General features: G+C 42.1%; 1 protein-coding gene across 1 annotated transcript in view; it reads left to right on the forward strand.

The window, feature by feature from the left end:
- Positions 1–21,513, forward strand: part of LOC119284469 — a 29,841-nt gene extending 8,328 nt beyond the window's left edge. Inside the window, exons 16-21 of the mRNA XM_037563573.1 lie at positions 17,577–17,789; positions 18,280–18,498; positions 18,622–19,519; positions 19,550–19,978; positions 20,039–20,873; positions 21,105–21,513. Of these exons, the coding sequence (XP_037419470.1) occupies positions 17,577–17,789; positions 18,280–18,498; positions 18,622–19,519; positions 19,550–19,978; positions 20,039–20,873; positions 21,105–21,513 (3,003 nt within the window). The remainder of the gene's footprint in view (positions 1–17,576; positions 17,790–18,279; positions 18,499–18,621; positions 19,520–19,549; positions 19,979–20,038; positions 20,874–21,104) is intronic.
- Positions 21,514–24,461: the final 2,948 nt, after the last annotated feature.

The raw sequence follows: 24,461 nt of genomic DNA on the forward strand, positions 1-24,461 counted from the left end.
TCTATTTCATTGCTTCGGCATGCAGGCACGATGGATAATGAAAAAGTCACCGATCTGAAAATGTGGAGCGTAGTTGAAGTGACGAATTCATTAGTGTTATTTGATATATTTTTCTTGTATGTCCATATATACTTTATAATTCGTACAAGAAGATTTGTAGGTGAGACTGTCCTAAAGTGTCAATACATGATTACAGATATGTTGGTGTTGGTCGTTCTGTTTCCTACACATTCTCTGCCCCCTTCTTCACATAGGCACAAATTGTATTATTTACAAAAACTTTGAAATGTACCATTCTCTCGTCTCGATCTCTTCCCCGGTGTCGTGGATTCCCTCTTCCCTTTCTTTCTTCTCTCCTCTCGATCTCTCCTAGATCCCGTGGCTTCCAGACTGGTTCTTGAACAGTGATGTGGTAGCCGGCCGTACAACCGCACTTGCATTCATTCAAAACAAACTCGAGTTAAACCAAACGAATTTCATCAAACACGACGGAATTAACTAAAGTTTGTACACAAAACAGATGACATTTTGTTAGTTTAACTAAAAACTAAAAAAACCATCCAATTCGACCCTGGAGATCGTGTGCCTGCTGCTCTTCTGGATTCTGTTGTGGGGCACCATTGCCGCTGTCGCAGAACAACATGTGCCATCGGAGGCCATTGAGAGTTACCCCATGTTCACCATAGTTTTAAATAGCCGGCTATAGCTCCGCTATAGCCCGCTATAGCCTTTTTAGCAGAGTGCCGCTAAATGGCCGCCTTCACAAATAGCTCGCTATAGCCTGCTATAGCCCGCTATAGCTGATTTGGAGGTCCGCCGCTATTTCCCATAGCCCGCTATTTAAAACATTGATGTTCACCATAGCGGTCCATGTTGCCCTCATGTTTTTGGGCACGAGAATCCTGTGGATAATGATGTCTTGGAGCATGCCCATCCAGAAGCCTACTGCTCTGACGATTGACGAACTGACGATGCCCTCCACCTCGGCATCGTCCACCTTGGATTCTCAGATGAATATCATCTTCACCGCCATCCAAGAAATGAAGGTAGAAAACAAGAAGGATGTGGGGAAGTTGCTTGCTGTCATGACCTGGATGATCAAGATTCCTATACTCGTCTTCATCATCCTGATTCCTGCCATAGAACTCGGAACCAAGGGGTCGGTGACTAAGACAAACGATTTGCCCCAATATTGTATGGTTAAGCTAACCATACATCGTTTTAAACTTAGCGATGTCCGAAAGGAAAAGGCAGCAGCGTGGATCCTTCACTACATCATCGGCAAGGTAGTTGATTGTAGCAAGCATTAACGGCCACTTGTGAAACGTGGTCATGCATGGATACATGAAAAAAACAGGTTGAAGTTTCATTGTTGGTACAATACGAAGACACCTTTACCAATCAAATGTGCATGTGATGCATCTATCAAGAGCAAGAACGTGCCGGGAATCTACGTTTCGGAGTGCCGGGAATCTACGTCCAAGGCAGCTTTATATATTATACTCCCTCTGTCCGGAAATACTTGTCATCAAAATGGATAAAAGGTGATGTATCTAGACATATTTTAGTTCTAGATACATCTCTCTTTATCCATTTTGATGACAACTATTTTCGGACGGAGGGAGTATGTTCTAATAACACAAGTTAACGCGGGATGACGAGTTGACAATTAAGTCTTCGTGGGACAAGTTAATGCGTCATCAAAGTATTTACAAAGGAGGACGGACGTCTTGTGTTATATAGTCCGAAGCCTAGCTGCCTACTAGCTACGCTCATACGCACGCACGCACACACACACTTGCGGTTTCTCCAGCAGTAAGGATGGCCACCTGGTTAGGCCTCGCCGGAACCGTTCTGGTGTTTCTCGTCATCTTCGGAGCCATTGACAAGCTCGCCTCCTTAGTGCTGTCGTCGTTGTCGAAGGAGAGGCGAGACTTGCTTACTGTCATTGTCGCCATCATCCTCACCACAGTGGTGATGACAACGCAATGGGATACATATTTTTCCATTGCCGGCTACCTCCTCAAGACCTTGTGCTCCATGCTGCTCTTGTACCTGCTGCATGAGGCCATTTCCGCCGTCGTCATAGCCCTTGTGCCGTCAGCCATGGAGGAGCGGTATAAGGAATTCACCCCTATGTTTACTTACACTGCCACCATCATCCTTTCCAAGTTGTTGAGAATGCCATGCAATTCGACCCTGGAGATCGTGTGCCTGCTTCTCTTCTGGATTCTGTTGTCGGGCTCCATTGATGCTATCGCAGAACAACTTGTGCCATCGGCGGCCATGAAGAGTTACCCCGTGTTCACCTCCGCGGTCCATGTTGCTCTCATGTTTTTGGGCACGAGAATCATGTGGATAATGATGTCTTGGAGCATGCCCATCGAGAAGCCTCCTGCCCTGGCGATGCCTTCCGCCTCGACGTCGTCCACCTTGGATTATCAGATGAATATGATCTTCACCGCCATCCAAGAAATGAAGCTACAAAACAAGAGGGATGTGGGGATGATGCTTGCTGTCATGACCTGGATGATCAAGATTCCCATATTCGTCTTCACAATCCTGATTGCAGCCATAGCCTGGATTATCAAACTTCTGAAGCAAAATTCACATGAGCTGATCATTACATGTGTTTCCAAGGTGATGGAATTCGCTAAGATATCACTGGGCCCTCGCCGTTGGCGCTTCTATAAAGGAGGATTCCGAGTCGCCATTGGTGGCCCGGAGCACATAGTCCAGACAGCAAGCCAGGTGTTCTCTTAAGCAATCTGAGCGTGTGTATGTTATCCTGTCTATTTATTTGGAAACATGTCAGTGTTATTTCGATCCATGCAATTGTGAACGAGTTATATATGTATTAATCAATATACACTGCATCTTGTGCTACTTTCTATGTACACTGCATCGGCACTTGGACCTCTCGGTCAAACCGTGCAAGTTTTCCGTACAAGAGGCCTCAATCTTCCTCTTCAGAGTTTTGGACGTTATAAATCAAAAATACTTTATGTTTAATTACCCAAAAATGGTGAGCCTTCCAGGAAAAAAACGTAGCAGTTACTTGTTGACTCGAGTCAACATTGCCAAGATTCGTTTCTCGCAAAGATTAGTTCAGTAGAGAGGCAGCAAAGACAGCAATTTCCTGGCAGTTTCAAATTCACGCATGTACAAAGATTCTCCGATGCATTGAGCCAAAGCAGCAGCACGCCCTAGCATCATTTGAAATAAATGGTGGGGACAGTGGGGCATTGAATCGACCACAACCTTTGAAACGACCGATCCTATATTAGTCGAGATACTCGTTAGGCAATCAGATGCTGTTAAATTTGTATTCAAGAGCCTTTGGCCATGCTATGTTTTTTTTTTGTGACACAAGCTATGCGTTACTACTTGTCTCTAATTATTGGTCAAACTTAACCTTGAGATGCATGTGTGCCCTGTAGTAGTACATTTTGGAACGTACCCCCTCCTTTCATAATTCTTGTCATGATTTTAGGAGGGAGTAGAAAGTAGTATTGAGGAATTATTTTACTCCCTCCGTTTCTAAATATAAGACTGTGTAGAGATTCCAATATGAACTATATACGAATGTATATAGGCATAATTTAAAGTGTAGATTCACTCTTTTTGTTTTTTATATAGTCCATATCAAAATCTCTAAAAGATTTATATTTAAGAACGGAGGGAATACATGGCATGATGGCATTGGGTGATTAACTATTGAGGGAAACTCACCGCACAAGCACAAGGAGAAAGACAAGGACGTGTTTAACAGCGCCTTGTTATCAAGGATCTTAACATCGAATTTAGTGCATGCTAACCCACTAGATTAGCGGAAGCTTTTCAGAATAATCTACTGATCCTAGCTGTTTGTGTGCCCTAGTAGCCGTTCCGTGCTGTTTTTCTCTGCCATGGCAGGTTTTCATTTATGTTAACTACTCCCTCCTCTGTTTCAAAATAAATGACCCAACTTTATACTAACTTTCTATTTTGGAACGGAGGGAGTATTTTGCAAGGTCTAGTTAGAATCAGCGGCCTGACGCGCTGTGTGCGATCTGTGGTGAAGCTGTAGTGCGCCGTGGGTATGTGCTCGCTTATGCATGGAATGGCACGATCCGGCGGGAGGGCGAGCACCACGACAGCTCTTTTCATTTTCTTAATTAAAGGAGAAGAACGAAGGAGAAAGGCTGTAGAACTTACAGAGCACAAACTCTTGTCTCTGTTTTTGCTGTGATCGCCGTTAGAGGCTGTAAGCTACTACATTCGGTCCCGAACCTATTGTCTCTTTTCACATGTCTTTGTGGAATCTCGAGGAATTTACAACATCGCTTGTCCGTGACAAACCAGGCTTTGGACTAGTAATTTATTCACCCGTACTGACGAATGCAAAACAAGTGCTAACCCACTGAAGAATATGCTTTAACATCGCTCGCAGAGCTTTAGGAACTCGTGGTTGCTGGAGCACTCTGCACTTTCGGCGGCATGTCTCACATATATCTTATTAATCTGTCTGCACTTTCCGAGCGGCTCTCTGTTTGTTACTCGATCGTTTGGTCAGATGCAGCGTACAAAACAAGGGCACACTATTACTTGTGTGCATCGTTTGCTATTTGATTACCCGGTTAACTAATGTACACACGATAAGACATATTTTCCCCGAAATTTATGTGTTGTTCCCCACACTGTACGTACGAAACGATGATTTTTCCTGGCATTATTTTAAAAAGAGTTCATTACACTTTTTTTGAGGGGGAGTTAATTACACTTATGATACATAAACTTGCACGTCATGTACAAATTCATACATAAACTTTAAAAAATGACACAAATCGGCACTGCAACTTGTGTTTTGGATACGTTTGGGTATATTTAAACACTGCATTGCAGTTGAGCATATACTCCATACCTAAATATATTCGCCATGCAGGTTTCAAATAAGCACGACACCTCTCACGCCTCAAGGGCTGGCCACTGCACCACTTGGTAACTAGTCTCAATGTTAGAGATAGACGTTCTTCACACTAGTGGAATAATTGATTTGAAGCCAAAATACATGTTGCACGGGGATTTGAACAAGGTTTTCTGTTGCTTGATCTCAGTTCTTTCCGTGAGGGATAAAAAAACGGTTTCCAAAAATGTCAAAAAAATTGTTATTTTTTCATTAAATATTTTCACACGAATTTTGAATTCAAAATTTTGAAGTGATACATGTTTTTGGATTAGAACTCAAGACATTGCCTCACACCACTCAGACGCTAGCCACTGTTATTTTTGTTAATGTTAGAGATATACTGTTATTTATATGTTTTATCAGGAAAATTGATTTGAATCCAAAATGTGTGTTGCATGAGGTTTATTCTGTGTGTGTGTCCCTCAACACGGTTTTTCCCGGTCGACCGGTTATCGGAAATTTCCACGAGCCCTGAATATTTTTTATATCATTAAAAAAATTCATTTTCAGAATTCAAAAGGTCATATACTATCAAATAGAACTCATATGCACATGCTCCCACATAACAGGTTTTTTCCAAGTGATAAGGCGTGAACCATATCATCTCGACGTCCCAAGTTTAGAGTCCCCCTTTTGCGAAAAATGGGCTTATTTAACAATGATAACACTTTTAAAATTGATAATGGACGAGATGCATCAGCGATATCTTGAACCCACACCCTTCTTCTGATAGAAACATTGCGAGCTGGCCACTAGAACGGGAGACATAATTTGTCAGATAGGGATTAAATAAATTACATTTTCACTAAAGTTTTTGAATTAAAAATTTGTTTGAAATTTTGAGATTGCCAAAACCGGAATTTTCGGTCTCACACGAATAAAAGAAATCAAGAAATAAAAAGCCTTGTTCAAAACCGGTACAACAATATTTTGGCTTCAGATAAATTATTCTTTTGAAGGGCATAAAGAATGACTATTTGTTACATTAACAGTAACTACAAGGTGGTGCAGTGATTAGGGCACCTAGCATGAGAGACGACCTTAGGAGTTTGAATCTTGCTGAGCCAATTGTTTTTTTATTATGTTTCTATTTCTTTCTTTGCTACTGACAAGTGGGACCCACATGTAGGTATGGAAAATGGCCAGCTGGCGCGTGGTGTTTAGCGAAGAGTTAACGTCTTAACGACAATGGTAGGAATGAATTATGCGTAAGAAGAAAATGCAAATATTAGGCAAGCCCAACAACTGGAAGAACATATTACAATTCCGTTGAAGCTATACTGGAAGAGAATGTTGAGGTTCTTAGAGTTAAAGGTATAACTGTTTTTATTCCAGATTACATAAATGGTGATCTAGGACCTCGCATTCCAGTTGAAAGATTTTCCACCAACATTGCAGATGATGTTAGATTTGCTTACCTAAAGATGGATCCAACTCAACAAACAAGTGACAATTTCCATCCAAATATAGGTGAAAGATGCTTTCGGCCACAATGATATCAGAACTTTTATTGGTTGGAATCGCCTTTTGCACCGAAAATGATATTTCAATAAAAATATAGATGAAATCTTTACAAAATGGGAAAAATCAAGAAAAGCTGGTTGAAAAATGTCACCGCTGATTATTTTTTCGTATGGATGCCTTCTGGACTAGGCGCTAAAAAGTTTCTGTTTTTCACCAAACAAATCAACTATCAACCAAATCATTCCAAAGGCTTTACTTGGCAGAAACACTAATTAAAACATAAAAACACAAGCATTACAGTAGCATAATCATGTGAAATCACACAAACAGAAACAAAAGCAAAAAATTTAAGATAACTATTGGGTTGCCTCCCAACAAGCGCTATTGTTTTAGGCCCCCAGCTAGACGTAAGGCATAGTTTCTAGTATTGTCATCCTTAGTTTCCAACTCCTCAACTACACATCCAGGCTTCCTAGGAGGCTTAGCATGAATATTTTTAAATAAGACACTTCTAGGGACAAAGCTGTGGAATTTATTCTCACTAGTCAACAACCAGTGCATCTGCACGGGCTAGCTAATTTTAGCAACACATGTATATCCAAAATTTATTACCATTTCTTGTATGCGAATATTTTTCATAAAAGACAATATGTATATGTATTTTTTGAAAATACTCTTCAGAAGATGTTATAGGGAGCAAATTAAATTTTTCTAATCACAAACATCTGGATGAGGAATTATTACCTTTCGTACAATACAGTCATGACCAATGATCTACTGCCAATAAAAAAACCTAGAGCAAGCATGAGAATATCTTCCAAGTGGCATATCATTGAACATTTCGATGAACATACATGTGGAAGGAAAACATAAACCTGCAAACTACAGTAGGGTAACAGATTTGTCTATAGTACATGTGCATAGCAAGTGTAGTGACAATTAGTTCCTCTTATACTTTTAAATTTGAGCACTCCCTAAATAGAAAGTAGCACACGTTAGTTCCTCTTATTCTTATAAACAAATTGTAACATAGTTTATAAGAAGAAAGACAGAATCATATAGAACTGAAATGATGGTTGCTATATCTGAGCCATGTCAAGGAACATGGATTGTGATGTCTCACCTAGATTATTTGTTCTTCGATGATTACCTTACCTTCACGTTCAGCCTGGACATCCTCCACCATATGCGATAGCGCCGATGATAGTAGTTTCTTCATCTTCCTTCATACCACCCTCTCTTGCATAGGAATTAGTACAAATATTGGAACTAAATTGTCATGCGTTTTATTCTTACTTGTAGAGCACTACGCACCACATACTCTTGAGACATCTCTCAGAGTTGACGATCATGTATTGTTACTGCTAGTTGCACACACTTCTCTTCCACAAAAAAATTCATAAGGGAACCTGAGGCGTGCGAATAAATTCTGATCCACCTTAAACTTTAAACATGTATCTCTGGTAGCAAAATAAATTGTTTGTTCCAGCAGGCATTTCATCGAGCACCTGCAAAAATATGAGAGAAATAAAAACATGCAATCTTTGTGGAAGATAAAGACACGGTTGAGCTAAAAATTATATCTTATTGGCAATGGACATCCCATGTTTTAGACATCTAACCGCCCAGCTTCATAAGGCATTCAAACATATTAGTCACTCCCTGTAGAGAGCTTACCTTGTAGAAAAAGTACTACAACATGCAATGGCCATTCCAATCCACTTTTTCTCTCTTCATATGTAGATGTCGACATGGATGGAAGACTTGAATCATACAGCATGCCTGCCGGCTTCCTGCTAAGTCCAGACTGCTGCTGCAATTTTTGGGCACTTCTTATTGGCTTGGCATATGCCAGCACAGCTGCAGGTCTATATCAGCTCAAAATTACATGCCCACAACTCAACGGCACCGGCTGATGTGATCCCAGTGCCATACCTCGAGAGATAGAGTCCAATGCTGGGAATTGTCTTGCGAGAGAGGTAGAAGCAGACAAACTCAGCAGCATCAATTTTAGGGCATCTATAACTCCAATACACTTATGAAAAGATTATTCTGTTCCTTTGACCTAGATGTATTTTCTACTCAAAAATCAAACACATCATGTCAATGCTTGATGTAAATTGCAACCCTACCATATAGGAAGGAGATCGCACAGGGAGAATCGGATGAGAGAACACATTAGTTTTCTCTCCAAATATCCAACATAAATATTGAGCAGAGAGCAGTACTCGAGTATGTAAGGAGGCAGGGCTGTTTCTACATGGATTTTTTTGGGGAACAGAATGTGTAACATGAATTTTGTAGGGGAGGTAAATCGTGGGTCATTTGCCATAGTTCCTCCACTCTAAAGCTTCACCAATAATGGCGAATGTTCGATCTGATTCAAACTGCACTTGATGTGACTCCTCCACTGTAACAATCATAGAGGCTGCTTGGATCGCTTGAGATGATTCTCGTGTCAAAACTACAGATGGGACATGAGGAAGTGGATCGGATGAGGGATGACGAGGACATCGCTAGAAATGTTTTCATCGCTAGGGCTGACAGGATTGGCAGAGGAAGAAGTCTCCAAGGGGAGTTTATTTTTCTTTCCTAAAATAGGGTGGACGTGGGACAACAACTTAGGACTCTTAAGGTAAATCATCCTACGGTTGTAGATAATTACTTTTGAGATCGTACAGTCAAATTTTTCAGCTGTGAGGATTAACGTGGAGCATCGTATGGTGCCTCCAATTAGTAAATATAAGATAAGATAGATAGGTTCCTTCATTAATTCAATTAAGTCTGGATGAACTCTAATCATTTTAAGATCCTCACTTCCATTACTAGGTGTGGTGCCTTGTTCAACATACATAAACTTGCAATTTTTACTAGGAGGATCCCTTTCAATGTTTTTTAACAGAAGAAAAAATGGAACCCAAATTATTTATAACTTCTTCCAACTTATCAATCCTAGTGGGACTTTGTTCTATCCTCTCATTAATTATTGGTTCTTTTTTCTTTTAGCACTTTCAAAGTAGCCCCTACCTTCGATCCAAATTGAGTAATATGATTATGAATCTTCTTATCAAGATTTGCAATATTCTCTGTGGTAGGCATTTTATTTTCAATAGCTTCTAGCCATTGCATAACATGGTCCAAAGTCAACGTTGTTTCATTAAAGATGATAGGTGGTGATCCCACTAAATTTCCCATAGCATTGAAAGTATCCACAGGGTGACTACTCAAGATATTCGCTCCGATAATAGTATCTAGCACAAATGGCATTTGGCACTAGGTTAATAGGTTAGTCCCAAAAAATGATATATAATTGCATATAAAACATGCAAGATTGATACTATAATAGCATGGAACAATAAAAATATGTTACTTGCCCGAGGTTCGATCGTTGGTATCTACATACCTAGTTCAACCTTGTTACCGGAAAGTCTCTTTACTCGTTCCGTAGTAGAAGATCATGTGACAAAACTCATTACCCACATGAATCTTCTTGTGATGTTGTATTACCGAGAGGGCCCAAAGACCTTCGAAGATAACTCTATTGCACCTTTATGATCACCCAATTACGAAGTGATGTTTGATAACACACAAAGTATTCCTCTGGTAACTGGGAGTGGCATGATCTCATGGTCTAAGGAACTGATACTTTACATGAAGAAAAGTTGTAGAATATAACAAAATGATCTGATGCTAAGATTATGGTTGGGTCTGGCCATCGCATCATTCTCCTAATGATGTGATCCTATTATCAAATTACAATTCATGTCTGTAGTCGGGAAACCATAACCATCTTTGATCAACGAGCTAGACTAGTAGAGGCTTACTAGGGACATAGTATAGTTTATGTATTTGTTGGAAATATGCCCTAGAGGCAATAATAAAGGATTATTATTATATTTCCTTGTTCATGATAATTGTCTTTTATTCATGCTATAATCGTGTTATCCGGAAATCGTAATACATGTGTGAATACTTAGACACCAACATGTCCCTAGTAAGCCTCTAGTTGACTAGCTCGTTAATCAATAGATAGTCATGGTTTCCTGACTATGGACATTGGATGTCATTGATAACGAGATCACATCATTAGGAGAATGATGTGATGGACAAGACCCAATCCTAAGCATAGCACAAGATCGTATAGTTCGTTTGCTAGAGCTTTTCCAATGTCAAGTATCTTTTCCTTAGACCATGAGATCGTGTAACTCCCGGATACTGTAGGAGTGCTTTGGGTATGCCAAACGATACAACGTAACTGGGTGACTATAAAGGTATACTACGGGTATCTCCGAAAGTGTCTGTTGGGTTGACACGGATCGAGACTGGGATTTGTCACTCCGTATGATGGAGAGGTATCTTTGGGCCCACTCAGTAATGCATCATCATAATGAGCTCAATGTGATCAAAGTGTTTGATCATGGGATCATGCATTACGGTACGAGTAAAGAGACTTGCCGGTAATGAGATTGAACGAGGTATTGGGATACCGACGATCGAATCTCGGGCAAGTAAAATACCGATTGACAAAGGGAATTGTATACGGCGTTGCTTGAATCCTCGACATCGTGGTTCATCCGATGAGATCATCGAGGAGCATGTAGGAGCCAACATGGGTATCCAGATCCCGCTGTTGGTTATTGCCCGAGAGCTATCTCGGTCATGTCTACGTGTCTCCTGAACCCGTAGGGTCTACACACTTAAGGTTCGGTGATGCTAGGGTTGTAGAGATATGAATATGCAGTAATCCGAAAGTTGTTCGGAGTCCTGGATGAGATCCCGAACATCACGAGGAGTTCCGGAATGGTCCGGAGGTGAAGAATTATATATAGGAAGTGCAGTTTCGGCCATCAGGAATGATTCGGGGGTCACCGGCATTGTACCGGGACCACCGGATGGGTCCCGGGGGTCCACCGGGTGGGGCCACCCATCCCGGAGGGCCCCATGGGCAGAAGTGGGGAGGGGAACCAGCCCATAGTGGGCTAGTGCGCCCCCCTGGCCCACCCCCTGCGCCTAGGGTTGAAACCCTAGGGTGGGGGGGGGGGCGCCCCACTTGCCTTGGGGGGGTACTCCACCCCCCCCTGGCCGCCGCCCCCTTGGAGATTGGATCTCCAGGGCCGGCGCCCCCCCAGGGGGGCCTATATAAAAGGAGGGAGGGAGGGGCAGCCGCACCCTTAAGCCTTGGCGCCTCCCTCTCCCCTGCTACACCTCTCCCTCTCGCAGAAGCTCGGCGAAGCCCTGCTGCGGTGACTGCTGCATCCACCACCACGCCGTCGTGCTACTGGATCTTCATCAACCTCTCCTTCCCCCTTGCTGGATCAAGAAGGAGGAGACGTCACGCTGACCGTACGTGTGTTGAACGCGGAGGTGCCGTCCGTTCAGCGCTAGGATCTCCGGTGATTTGGATCACGACGAGTACGACTCCCTCATCCCCATTCTTTGAACGCTTCCGCTCGCGATCTACAAAGGTATGTAGATGCATCCGATCACTCGTTGCTAGATGAACTCATAGATGGATCTTGGTGAAACCGTAGGAATTTTTTTATTTTCTGCAACGTTCCCCAACAGTATTCACACATGTATTTAAATTTCCAATCAATAAAATTCTAGCATGAATAATTAACATTTGTCATTCACGGGAAATATCATAGTAACCATTTTACTATTGCATCTAGGGCATATTTCCAACAGTCTCCCACTTGCACAAGAGTCAATGATCTAGTTTACATAGTAATATATCTAACACCCATGGAGTCCTGGTGCTGATCATGTTATGCTCGTGGAAGAGGTTTAATCAACGGGTCTGCCACATTCAGATCCATATGTACTTTGCAAAGTTCTATGTCTGCATCCTTAATGTAATTACTATTGGGAAACGTAGCATGCAATTTCAAAAAAATTCCTACGCTCACGCAAGATCTATCTAGGAGATGCATAGTAACGAGAGGGGAAGAGTGTGTCCACGTACCCTCGTAGACTAAAAGCGGAAGCGTTTGACAATGCGGTTGAGTAGTCGAACTTCTTCTCGTTCCTACCGATCAAGCACCGAATGTACGACACCTTCGAGTTCCAAACACGTTCAGCTCGATGACATCCCTCGAACTCTTGATCCAGCAAAGTGTCGAGGGAGAGTTCTGTCAACACGACGGTGTGGTGACGGTGATGGTGAAGTGATCCGCGTAGGGCTTCGCCTAAGTACTACGAAGATATGACCGGAGGTGTAAACTGTGGAGGGGGCGCCACACACGGCTAGGAATCAATGTTGTGTATTCTAGCGGTGCCCCCCCCACATATATATATGTGTGGGTGAGGGAGGGGAGCAGCAATGGGCGCCCCAAGTAGGAGGGATCCTACATTGACGCCTCCTCCAAGTCGTCCTCCCCCCATTCGATAATTATCGGAGGGGGAAGGAAAGAGAGGGGGGAGGGAAGGAAAGGGGGAGGCCAAATCCTCCCATTTCCTTCTCCCTTCCCTCCTTTCCTTCTCCTCCTATTTCTGCCTATATGGGGGCACACCAGCCCCTTGTGGGATGGTCTGTCCCTCTCTTGGCCCAATAAGGCCCATATCTTTGCCGGGGGTGCCCGGAACCCCTTCCGGTGACCCGATATGTACCGGTACCCTCCGGAACACTTCCGGTGTCCGAATACTATCGTCCTATATATCAATCTTTACCTCTCGACCATTTCGAGACTCCTCATCATGTCCGTGATCTCACCTGAGCCTCCAAACAACATTCGGTCACCGAATCACATAACTGATATAATACAAAATCGTCATCGAACGTTAAGCGTGCGGACCCTACGGGTTCGAGAACTATGTAGACATGACAGTGAAACCTCTCCGGTCAATAACCAACAGCGGAACCTGGATGCTCATATTGGTTCCTACATATTCTACAAAGATCTTTATCGGTCATACCGTAATGACAACATACATTATTCCCTTTGTCATCGGTATGTTACTTGCCCGAGATTCGATCGTCAGTATCTTCATACCTAGTTCAATCTTGTTACTGGAAAGTCTCTTTACTCGTTCCGTAATACAGCATCCCGCAACTAACTCATTATTCACATTTTTTGCAAGGCTTCTTATGATGTGCATTACCGAGAGGGCCTAGAGATACCTCTCCGATACTCGGAGTGAATCCCAATCTCGATCTATGCCAATCCCACAAACACCTTCGGAGATACCTGTAGAGCATCTTTATAATAACCCAATTACGTTGTGACGTTTGATAGCACATAAGGTATTCCACAGGTATCCGGGAGTTGCATAATCTCATAGTCGAAGGAATATGTATTTGACATGAACAAAGCAATAGCAATAAAACTGAACGATCAATATGCTAAGCTAACGGATGCGTCTTGTTCATCACATCATTCTTGTAATGATGTGATCCCATTCATCAAATGACAACACATGACTCACTACTAGAAAAAGGCGTGTTAGTGGCGCGCCTATTTTTGCCACGCCACTAGTAACAAATACTAATGGCGCACCTCTGATGCGCCATTAGTATACCAGATAGTAATGGCGCACCTATAGTGCGCCATTACTATGCCTAGAAGTGCGCCGTTACTATCTGACTTAGTAATGGCGCACCACATAGAAGTGCGCCATTACTAACAAATTTTTTTCAATTTTTTTTTCAGAATTTTTTTTTCAAATTTTTTTCAGAATTTTTTTTCGTTTTTTTCTTAATCTCAGGTCACTATGGCTTAATCTCAGGTCAATATGCTTAATCTCAAGTCAAATCGCACTCCGTGGTCAAACTTCTCGGAAGGTCACCAATCCTCACATTACTCCAACCCCAGCACCAACTCACTTAACAGGCACTTGTTGATATATCTATCATATCAACCCTATTAAACCTTTTTGATGTCTAAGAATTTGTTCATGTTCATGAGTGTGATGAAATTTTGAAAAAATATTACAAACTTCCGGTCATATTACGTATCATATTTTGAACATTTTTTCCAAAAAAAATTCGAAACTAATTTTTTTCTGTTACTAGTGGCGCACCTAGCAAATGGTGCGCCATTACTAAGTTTGAATTTTTTTTCCATTCCCCCTTCTAGATCTTAAAAGCCCCGTATCTTTTATTCTGTTAGGTTTTTGGGGATTCTATAAATCTTCAACGGGGTTCTCCCGATTGAATTCGGATGTAACTTTTTGAGTAGATGATTTTTCATATAAAAACTTTTTAATCCGAGTTCGTATGCAAAAGTTATGCCCATTTTAATATGCCCATTTTAATCACATGAGAAACTTATTTTCTTTTATTTTTTTGACATTTCCATCATTTTCTTTTATTTTTTTAAAACTAAAAAGGCGGTCCAGGGGGTGGTGCATTTAGTAATGGCGCACCTTCACAAAGTGCGCCATTACTATGTGTATGACTTGGTCAAACCTTGGTCAAAGTTAGTAATGGCGCACTTTGTATAGGTGCGCCATTACTAAGTTCGGCATATTAATAGCCCACCTATGCAAAGTGCGCCACTACTAAGTTTGAAAAAAAATTAAAAAAATTGTTAGAAGTGGCGCACGGTGGGTGTGGTGCGTTATGACTAGTTAAAGCTAGTAATGGCGCACTATGCCCTGGTGCGCCACTGGTAATAATTTTTTTTAATTTTTTTTCCAAAACTAGTAATGACGCACCACACACCAGGTGCGCCATTAGTAATATGGCAATAATGGCGTACCTATATCTGGTGCGCCACTGCTATATAGCAGTGGTGCACCACATACATGATGCGCCATTAATGTCCATATTAGCTATAGCCGTTTTTCTAGTAGTGTCTATGGTTAGGAATCTTAACCATCTTTGATTAACGAGCTAGTCTAGTACAGGCATACTACGGACACGGTGTTTTTTTCTATGTATCCACACATGTATCAAGTTTTCGGCTAATATAATTCTAGCATGAATAATAAACATTTATTATGATATAAGGAAATATAAAATAACAACTTTCCTTCAGTCTCCTTCAGTCTCCCACTTGCAGTAGAGTCAAAATATCAATGCTAAAATAAGTTATCCCTAGCCCATCATGCTCAATCATTGATCCATTCATGAAACATACTCGCATATTAGCTACACCCAATGCTCAAGTACGATCATAGTGCCTCCTAGTTGGTGCTTTATAAAAGAAGATGGAGACTCAAATAAAAAATAAAAAATGCATAAAGTAAAGGAAAGACCCTTCGTAGAGGAAAGTAGGGATTTGTAGAGGTGCCAGAGCTCAAAGCTAAAATTGAGAGATAAAAACATTTTGAGAGTCATACTTTTCCCACCAATGAAAATGACTTAGAGCTCCCAACACTTTCCATGCTAGATATATCATAGGCGGTTCCCAAACAGAAACTAAATTTTATTCCTTTTTCCACCATATTTTCACTTTTCATGGCTAACCCTATCCACGGGTGCCCTCCATACCAACACTTTTCAATGAATTTATTATTTGACAATATAAAGTAAATTAATTTTTCATTTCGGGACTGGGCATCCCTAATACCTTTGCCTTACTCTCATACAATGACAAGTGAATAAACACTCATCGTGAGAATAACACATCTAGCATGGAAAATATTGGTCACCCCTCACTGCCTTGCGGGCGGTACGAGCACACAAAAGAGAAATTTATTTTGAAAATTAGAAATGGATGCCGCTTCCTCATCCGCACAAGGCCTACGCATGTTGCAAGGACATCACATAGGAATTTCCATGCCGCTTTCGGGGATGATTTCATGTGCCGCCTTGCAGATCTGTAATTTTTGGCGCTAAAAACCTAGCAGAGAAATAAATGTCTCAAATATTGGATGTGGCTCCAAAAAATGTGGGGCCCTGGCATGTGTCATGCTATGGCCTCCTTTGACAGCACCAGAAGTTTTGAGGCCGATGGAGCAATAGGACCCGCACTTCCCGCACAAATTTGACATGTTCCCTCTCGATAACCACAGACTAGCTCGGAGATGGTGTAGTTTTCAAGCGGCCTCAAGGGAGGCTTATTCGAAACGCGATCAAACTTTTACCACACCCTACAAGGGTCATGTGATCGACACTGTGCCAGCTCTTGAGGAATTCCAGCATTGTACGTTTTTCCGAGGATTTAAACGGTTACATCAGCATGACACCGAGGTACTTTGTCCCCTGGTGGAAACGGTCATGTGATGACACCGAAGAAAAATCAGAAATAATAATAATGAATTAATAAAAAGCACCGGCATAAAGAGGTGAAGATTCATAGTAATGGTCCATCTTCTTAACATGAGTGTAATGAAGACAGAAGCTTATTGCGTTTGGACTATCCGACTATTTTAAATTGGTCTTGTTGCTTGTCTCTGGGCGAGGTGGGACTCAAGTTTTGCTGAGAGCTGCTCTTGGCAAAGCCTTGGCACCGTGACCGTGCCGTTACTCGCCGCCGGATGAGCCACGTGGCAACACGTTGTCATGAGACAGTTGTTTGTAGGCCCTTTGTCGAGTGTCAACGTTTTGCCGATTGTGACTCTCGGCAATATCATGTGTTTGCCGAGCTGCACCTATTGCCGAGAGATACTCTCGGCGTATTTACGTTTGCGGAGTACCCGTGGTTTAGTTCTCGGCGAAGAGCCAAGCACCCGACGTACACGCAAATTTCAGTAGTGTATGGGGCTGGAGTGGAGATAAACTAGAATCTCCCAGAAGAGAACCGAGGGAAATGTGGAATCAGAATTAAGAATCTCTCAAAAACATTTTTGAGCTTGGGCCTTATCTTATCTTAAAAATATGCTAGATAAGATAAGGCCCTAGCCGTTTTATATTTTTGAGCTTGGAACCGAGGGAAATGTGCAATCATGTGCAGTCATGTGCCCTAGCCGTTGTACTTTGACACTTGACAGACTTTGTATTAATTTTAGTATAAGGTTACCCGCAAAAGGAAAACTTTAGCATTAAGTTATACGAGAATTGAGAAACTTATTTGAGAAAGGAGGAGTACTATAGAAATGATTACTCAACGCTAACACCATCACCACTTCACTTTCACATTGGTAGAGTTTATCGTCCGATCTCACCTGTCCGACGGCGACTGAGATGGGTTCCCTGCTGCTACCACTGCTGGGCAGAGTGGCAGCCAAGGCCGGTGATGCGCTGGTGGCCGAGCTGCTGCGGGCATGGGGGCTGGACAAGGCCCGTCGGAAACTCGAGCGCCACCTGGCCGCCCTCCAGTACATCCTGCTGGACGCCGAGGCCAAGAGCCGCGTCAATCCCGCCATCCGCCGGTGGATGACGGACCTCAAGACCGCCGCATACCAAGCCGATGACGTCCTCGACGACTTCCACTATGAGGCGCTGCGCCTCCGTGCGAAAGCCCAGATCCGCCCCCGCTCCACCGCACGCAAGGTTCGTCCCCTTTTGGGAGCTGTAAGCTGCAGTTCGCCCCTGTAAATTCTCACGCACTACAAATACACCTTATAGAAGTGAATAGATTTTCTCTTATAAGATGGTGTTTCGTTAGAAGGTAAACTTGCTGCACTACTGGACGTCATAACAGGTAGTGAAACCAATCGCCACATCACCGAGATCTACTGCACTACTGCACTACTTCCTTCACACTAGAACACGAGAGCATGACTAGATCTAAGCATCACCGAGATTAAGTCAGCCTGTACAATGTCAACAAACACGTAAAAATAAAGCACTTGAATAATTGTTGCACAAGATTCTTCCATAATTTCATAAAAATAGTGGTAAATTGCAAATACAATTTCTCACTCTGGCTAGTCCGGTTTACGGTTATAAATTGGAAATGTAAGCTTTTCAGTTTCAGATTAAGGTTTTAATTTGCGAAAGGGAAGTCCTTTAATTTCTGTTATATTTGTTTTCATTTCAGGTGCTGATCTACTTCACTGTCAATAGCCCAGTTGTTTTTCGTCTCGCCATGAGCAGGAAAATAAAGGATGCTCTTGAAATGATAAATGAACTGGTTGTGGAGATGAACAAGTTTCACTTCCTACAACATGCCGAGGCACCAAGCATTGATCATCCCCAAACACACTCCCGAGTTAATGAATCGGAGATTGTGGGAAGACAAGATGAGAAGGACCTAGTGGTGAACATATTGCTTGACCGCCCCCATGACAACAACCATAATGACAATGTCATAGTGCTTCCCATAGTTGGCATGGGGGGGATTGGTTAGACCACGCTTGCTCAACTTGTGCACAATGACCAGAGAGTGGTGCGTTGTTTTGATTTGGTCTTATGGGTCTGTGTCTCTGAGAAGTTCGTTCTCAAAGAAATAATCCGCTCTATAATACAAGGGGCCACACTGAATAAGTGTGATTTGACCGAGATGGAGGCACTGCAGAGGAAAATTGGTGAAGTGTTGGGCAAGAGAAGGTACCTGCTAGTTCTAGATGATGTTTGGAATGAAGATGAACAGAAGTGGGATGATATGAGATCATTGCTATGCTCACATGCTGGTTCAGGTAGTGTTATAATTGTGACAAGCCGGAGCGATAAAGTTGCCTCTATCATGGGCACACTTCCTGCGCATCAGATATCACTTCTAAATCAAGATAAATCATGGGAGCTTTTTCACAGAAACACATTTGGAGGGGAAGTGCAAAACCAGGAGGAATTCATTTCAATGGCGAAGAGGATAGTCCACAAGTGTAAAGGGTTGCCTCTTGCTATCAAGACCATGGCAGCTTTACTCCGTTCGAAGCATCACAGTGAATGGTTTTCTGTTCTGGAAAGTGGTGTTTGGAAAAATGACATCCTGGCAACTGGGATTGTACCTGCACTGCAGCTAAGCTATGAACACTTGTCATCACAAGAAAAAATATGCTTTTCCTTCTGTGCTATTTTCCCCAAGGATAGCCCGATGGATAAAGACATGTTAATTCTGCTATGGATGGCAAATGACTTTATTGAATCAGAAATAAGAGGCCAACAAATTTTTGATGTGCTAGTTTGGAGATGTTTCCTAGAAGAGGTAGAAATTCAAAAGAATCTGCTCTGTGTAGTTCAAGATAAGTTCATCCATCGACCAAGTACTTGCAAGATGCATGATCTTATGCATGATCTTGCTGACTCCATAACTGCAAATGATATCTCTATTTTGCAAGATTCTTTATTATGTCAAGAAATTCTACAACGATCCACTGATGCTAGTTCAATGCAACATGAGGTTGGGCATCTGTCACTTGGTTATGTCAGTAATGATACTATTGCAGCGATGAAGGAAATTTTAGCTCCCCGACCCCGCACTTTATTAGTCCAAAAGGAGTGGGGGTGGAATGGGACTCCTCTAAGTATGTCCAAGCTGAAATTCATGTCCTTGCGAGCATTGAAGACATTCTCAATCATAACTCATATGGAAAATTTGAAGCATCTTCGCTATCTAGATTGTTCTTATTCTAATATATCTGTACTGCCTGAAGCCACTGCCACGTTGTATAGCTTGCAAACATTGAAGCTTATGTGTTGTCGATTTCTGAAGAAGTTGCCAAAAGGCATGAGATATATGAGCAGTCTTCAGCACATCTTCCTCGTTGGGTGTCCTTGTTTGAAGCACATGCCAGAAGGTCTTGGTCAGCTGAATTCTTTACAAACACTGACTAGTTATATCATTGATAGTGATGCAGGTCGTGGAATTGATCAACTGAAAGATTTGAATCTTGGTGGTGCTCTTTCTTTGACTGAGCTGAGAAAAGTGCATAGCGCAGAAAATGCTAAAAAGGGAAATATGTCTGCCAAGCATAACTTGAAGCGATTGTTACTCGATTGGGAAAATGGACCTTATAGCACACATGTTGGATGTGAAGTAGATGCTAATGCAGAAGGAATATTAGAGGCCCTTCGTCCTCACAAAAGGCTTGAAGTTTTGTTGTTATCAAATTATAATGGGGCTAAATTGCCGCAATGGATGCACAACTCTACACTACTAGAGCATCTCAGTGAACTTCGTCTGAGTAACTGCAAGAACTATAAGGATCTTCCACCATTATGGCAGTTGCCCTCTCTTGGATACTTGTGTCTGGATAGTTTGGATAGCTTGATAATTATATGTGTTCGCAATGATGATACAAACATTGGGCAGTATAGTATTTCTCCACCACCCTTCTTTCCAAAATTGGAAACCATGATAATTTGCAAGATGCCTAGGCTAGAGAGATTTCACCAGGAGGTGGCCGGACAAGTAGCTGCTGTATTCCCTCAGCTCAAGAAGATAAATATTTCTCGATGCCCAATGCTAGCAAGCATGCCCAATATGCTTCCTTTGCTTAAAGATCTACAGGTGGAGGAGGCAAGGGACATTCTCCTTTACCATGTGATGAATGTGTGTGTGCAATCTAATCTTGAGTGTAAAGGCTGCATAGTAGTGGAACCTACTGGTTGGCTGCCTATGGACTTTCATTTCTCGATGCATGGCGACTCAGGCGTGACACTAAAACTCAGGCGTTTCACGGAAAGTGTAGAGTACTTTGAAGAGAAACTGAACAGAGTACCTTGCAGATTTATCAGGAAGCTGGATATAGAATGTTGCCCCTGTCTTTTTTCATCTTCACAAATACAACGGAAGATATGGAGCCATTTTAGTTTTGTTGAAAGTTTACAGATTTTATGCAACAATAATATAGTACAATGGCCAGCGGTTGAACTCAGAAACTTGAATCATCTTCGAGATCTGCGCTTGTCTTGTTGTTACAGCTTAACTGGTTCACTTCCATCAACAATATGTGGTGACGAAATTGTCCTGCTTCCTCGGCTCAAGGATCTTGAAATTTCCTTCTGTGAAAATTTGGTTGAGGTACCAAAGTTGCCTACATCTCTTGAAAAATTGTACATCAATTGTTGTCCAAAGCTAGTTTCCATGCCAACAACTCTTGGGGATGTCAGAAAATTGAGAGAGCTCTCTGTGGTTGCGTGTGATGCCCTTACCACATTTCCAGATGGAACGTATGGAGTCACTGCGCTCAAACAGCTCCAGATAAAGAAGTGCCCAAGGTTAGAGACACTACCAGAGGGGATCCTCCAACAACTCCCAGCCCTCGAGAAACTATGTATAACAGAATGCCCAAACTTGGAGGCAGACTTCTCAAGTGGGGGTGCTTACTAGCATTTAGTTGAAGGAATTCCACATAGATGAGGTGGTGCTCAAGTTTCCTATCTATCATATCGACCCACACGCTATCGACCCATGCGCTAAATGCTTTGCTTGCCATTGATTGGGATCCCTGTACCTATGCTTATGTACGCTGGCCTTTTGGGATTATGGTTTCCAGGAGTCTTTGTTGAGTACAACCTACCTTGCCTTGATGTATTTGTACATGTCAAAACTCAAAAGCACTTTTGTCTACCGAAAGATTGTTCGTCTATTAGATTCTGCCATGCATAGATTACAATGTCTTAGCAGATTATGTTGGTAGCTTTATCTTTATGGACTGAAATCTGCCAGTGTATTATTCAGTCTTCAGTTAATTGCTGTTACTAAATGGAAGAATTCTGTGACTGAAGTTTCGTTTAGCTCATTAAATAGCTGAGTGTGTTGGATTTCCCAGCCAAGTCTGTTGTACGTTCTCGTAGAACAGATGAGATTTTTGTAAATACAACACTGCTTGATTAAATGTTCTCCTCTGCTGCTTACCGAAATATATGAGCGTTTTCGCTTATTCATGGCAGAGATGGGGGTGGTGCTTGAATTGCAGAGCCAAACTGTACAGGTTGCATGGGTAGTAGTCCCTTGAGCGGCTCATGCAGTTCCAGAGCAGTGTGTCAAACATATATGAGGGATTATTTGATCCAATCAATTCCTGGTGTAGTTGCTTGGACAGTCGGCACCAATCGGTACTGGCCTGTAACATTTCCTGAACAAAATCGGTACATCCACAGCGTACACCACACACCTTGATTCTTGAATGCTAAAGTGGTATACAGAGGACATCCCAATCTTGAAGAGAGTACCTAATTATCTGGTACAGCTTACCCTATGACTGTCAGACTAAGAGCACGGGTAGTAAACCAAGTCATGTTATTTTTGGTGGATTCTGGCAGCTCCCATACTTTTATAGATCAAAAATTGGCTGATAATCTGCAATATATACAAGATGAATTGTCTACATCTCTTAAGGTCAAGGTAGCAAATGAAGAGCACGCTACCTGATCTTCTAAAATACTACTCCCTCCGTCCCAAAATAAGTGTCTCAAACTTAATACAACTTTGCACTAAAGTTAGTATGAAGTTGAGACTTATTTTGGGACGGAGGGAATACAAGGGTTACAGTGGTGGATTTAGGGCATCACATTTCAGACAGATATGAAGGTTATGATATTGTTCAGTCTCAATGTGGAGAAATGACTTGTCACTGTGAACAACTTGCCATTTGGCTGTGAGTATTTCCAGAAGTCAATTAAATTCACAATTCCACCATTGGAAGGGTAGTAAAAATATTGCATCTTTTATTTCAAGAGCTTGCCAGCACGCTCTTGAAAATGTCGTCGAACATGTCGCGCCCAACGGAGGTGTTCGATTTTCAATAGAACCCCATCCACCCACGCCGGCTGCTTGTCGACAAGCACCTGGAGGGGCCAACTTAAAGAAAACTCCAATGGGTGGTGCTTTCAACAATCAAGCCCTTTTTTTTCTTCTTTTTTCGAAAAGGGGTGATCCCCGGCCTCTGCATCAGCATGATGCATACGGCCATTTTATTAATAAATAGTTTCAACAATGTCTCAAAGTCTCCGCAATAACAGAAAAAAAGAGATAACGGCTCACACAGAACCAAAAGGCTAGATACACAAGCTAGCCAAAAAAGATAAACCACAACCGGTTGGCTCGAAAATAGACAGGTAAACTAATTGCCTATCCTATTACATGACCGCCATCCAAACCGGTTGAAGATATCCCGAGCTACCGTCTCCCATCGGGTAGATCCAGTAACCAAACGCTCACTGGCCTCCGTCGGAGTGAGTAGCGACCAGGAACGGATTAGCGCCGTAGCTCTGAAGATAACCTGCAAAAAATGAATGTTTGTTGTTCTGTTAAAGACCAGATCATTTCTGCAATTCCAAAGCGCCCACACTAAGGCGCACACCCCCACGCGAATATGTCTTGCTAACCCGGGCTCTACCCTGTTTAGCCATGTTCCAAATAACATGTTAACCGAATTCGGTGGAGGAATATTGAAAGCAATATGGATAGTCGTCCATGAAGGAAATATGCCCTAGAGGAAATAATAAAGTTATTATTTATTTCCTCATATCATGATAAATGTTTATTATTCATGCTAGAATTGTATTAACCGAAAACATGATACATGTGTGAATACATAGACAAAACTATAGTCACTAGTATGCCTCTACTTGACTAGCTCATTAATCAAAGATGGTTATGTTTCCTGACCATAGACATGTGTTGTCATTTGATTAGTGGGATCACATCATTAGGAGAATGATGTGATTGACATGACCCATTCTGTTAGCCTAGCACTTGATCGTTTAGTATATTGCTATTGCTTTCTTCATGACTTATACAAAGTTCCTGCAACTATGAGATTGTGCAACTCCCGTTTACCGGAAGAACACTTTGTGTGCTACCAAACGTCACAACGTAACTGGGTGATTATAAAGATGCTCTACAGGTGTTTCCGAAGGTACATGTTGGGTTGGCATAATTCGAGATTAGGATTTGTCACTCCGATTGTCGGAGAGGTATCTCTGGGCCCTCTCGGTAACACTCATCACCTAAGCCTTGCAAGCATGTAACTAATGAGTTAGTTATGAGATGACGTATTACGGAACGAGTAAAGAGACTTACCGGTAACGAGATTGAACTAGGTATTGGATACCGACGATCAAATCTCGGGCAAGTAACATACCGATGACAAAGGGAACAAAGTATGTTGTTATGCGGTTTGACCGATAAAGATCTTCATAGAATATGTAGGAACCAATATGGGCATCCAGGTCCCGCTATTGGTTATTGACCGAGAATGGTTTTAGGTCATGTCTACATAGTTCTCGAACCCGTAGGGTCCGCACGCTTAACGTTTCAATGACAGTTTTATT

The sequence above is a fragment of the Triticum dicoccoides genome, chromosome 4A (genome assembly GCF_002162155.2).
Source record: "Triticum dicoccoides isolate Atlit2015 ecotype Zavitan chromosome 4A, WEW_v2.0, whole genome shotgun sequence".
NCBI lineage: Eukaryota > Viridiplantae > Streptophyta > Magnoliopsida > Poales > Poaceae > Triticum > Triticum dicoccoides.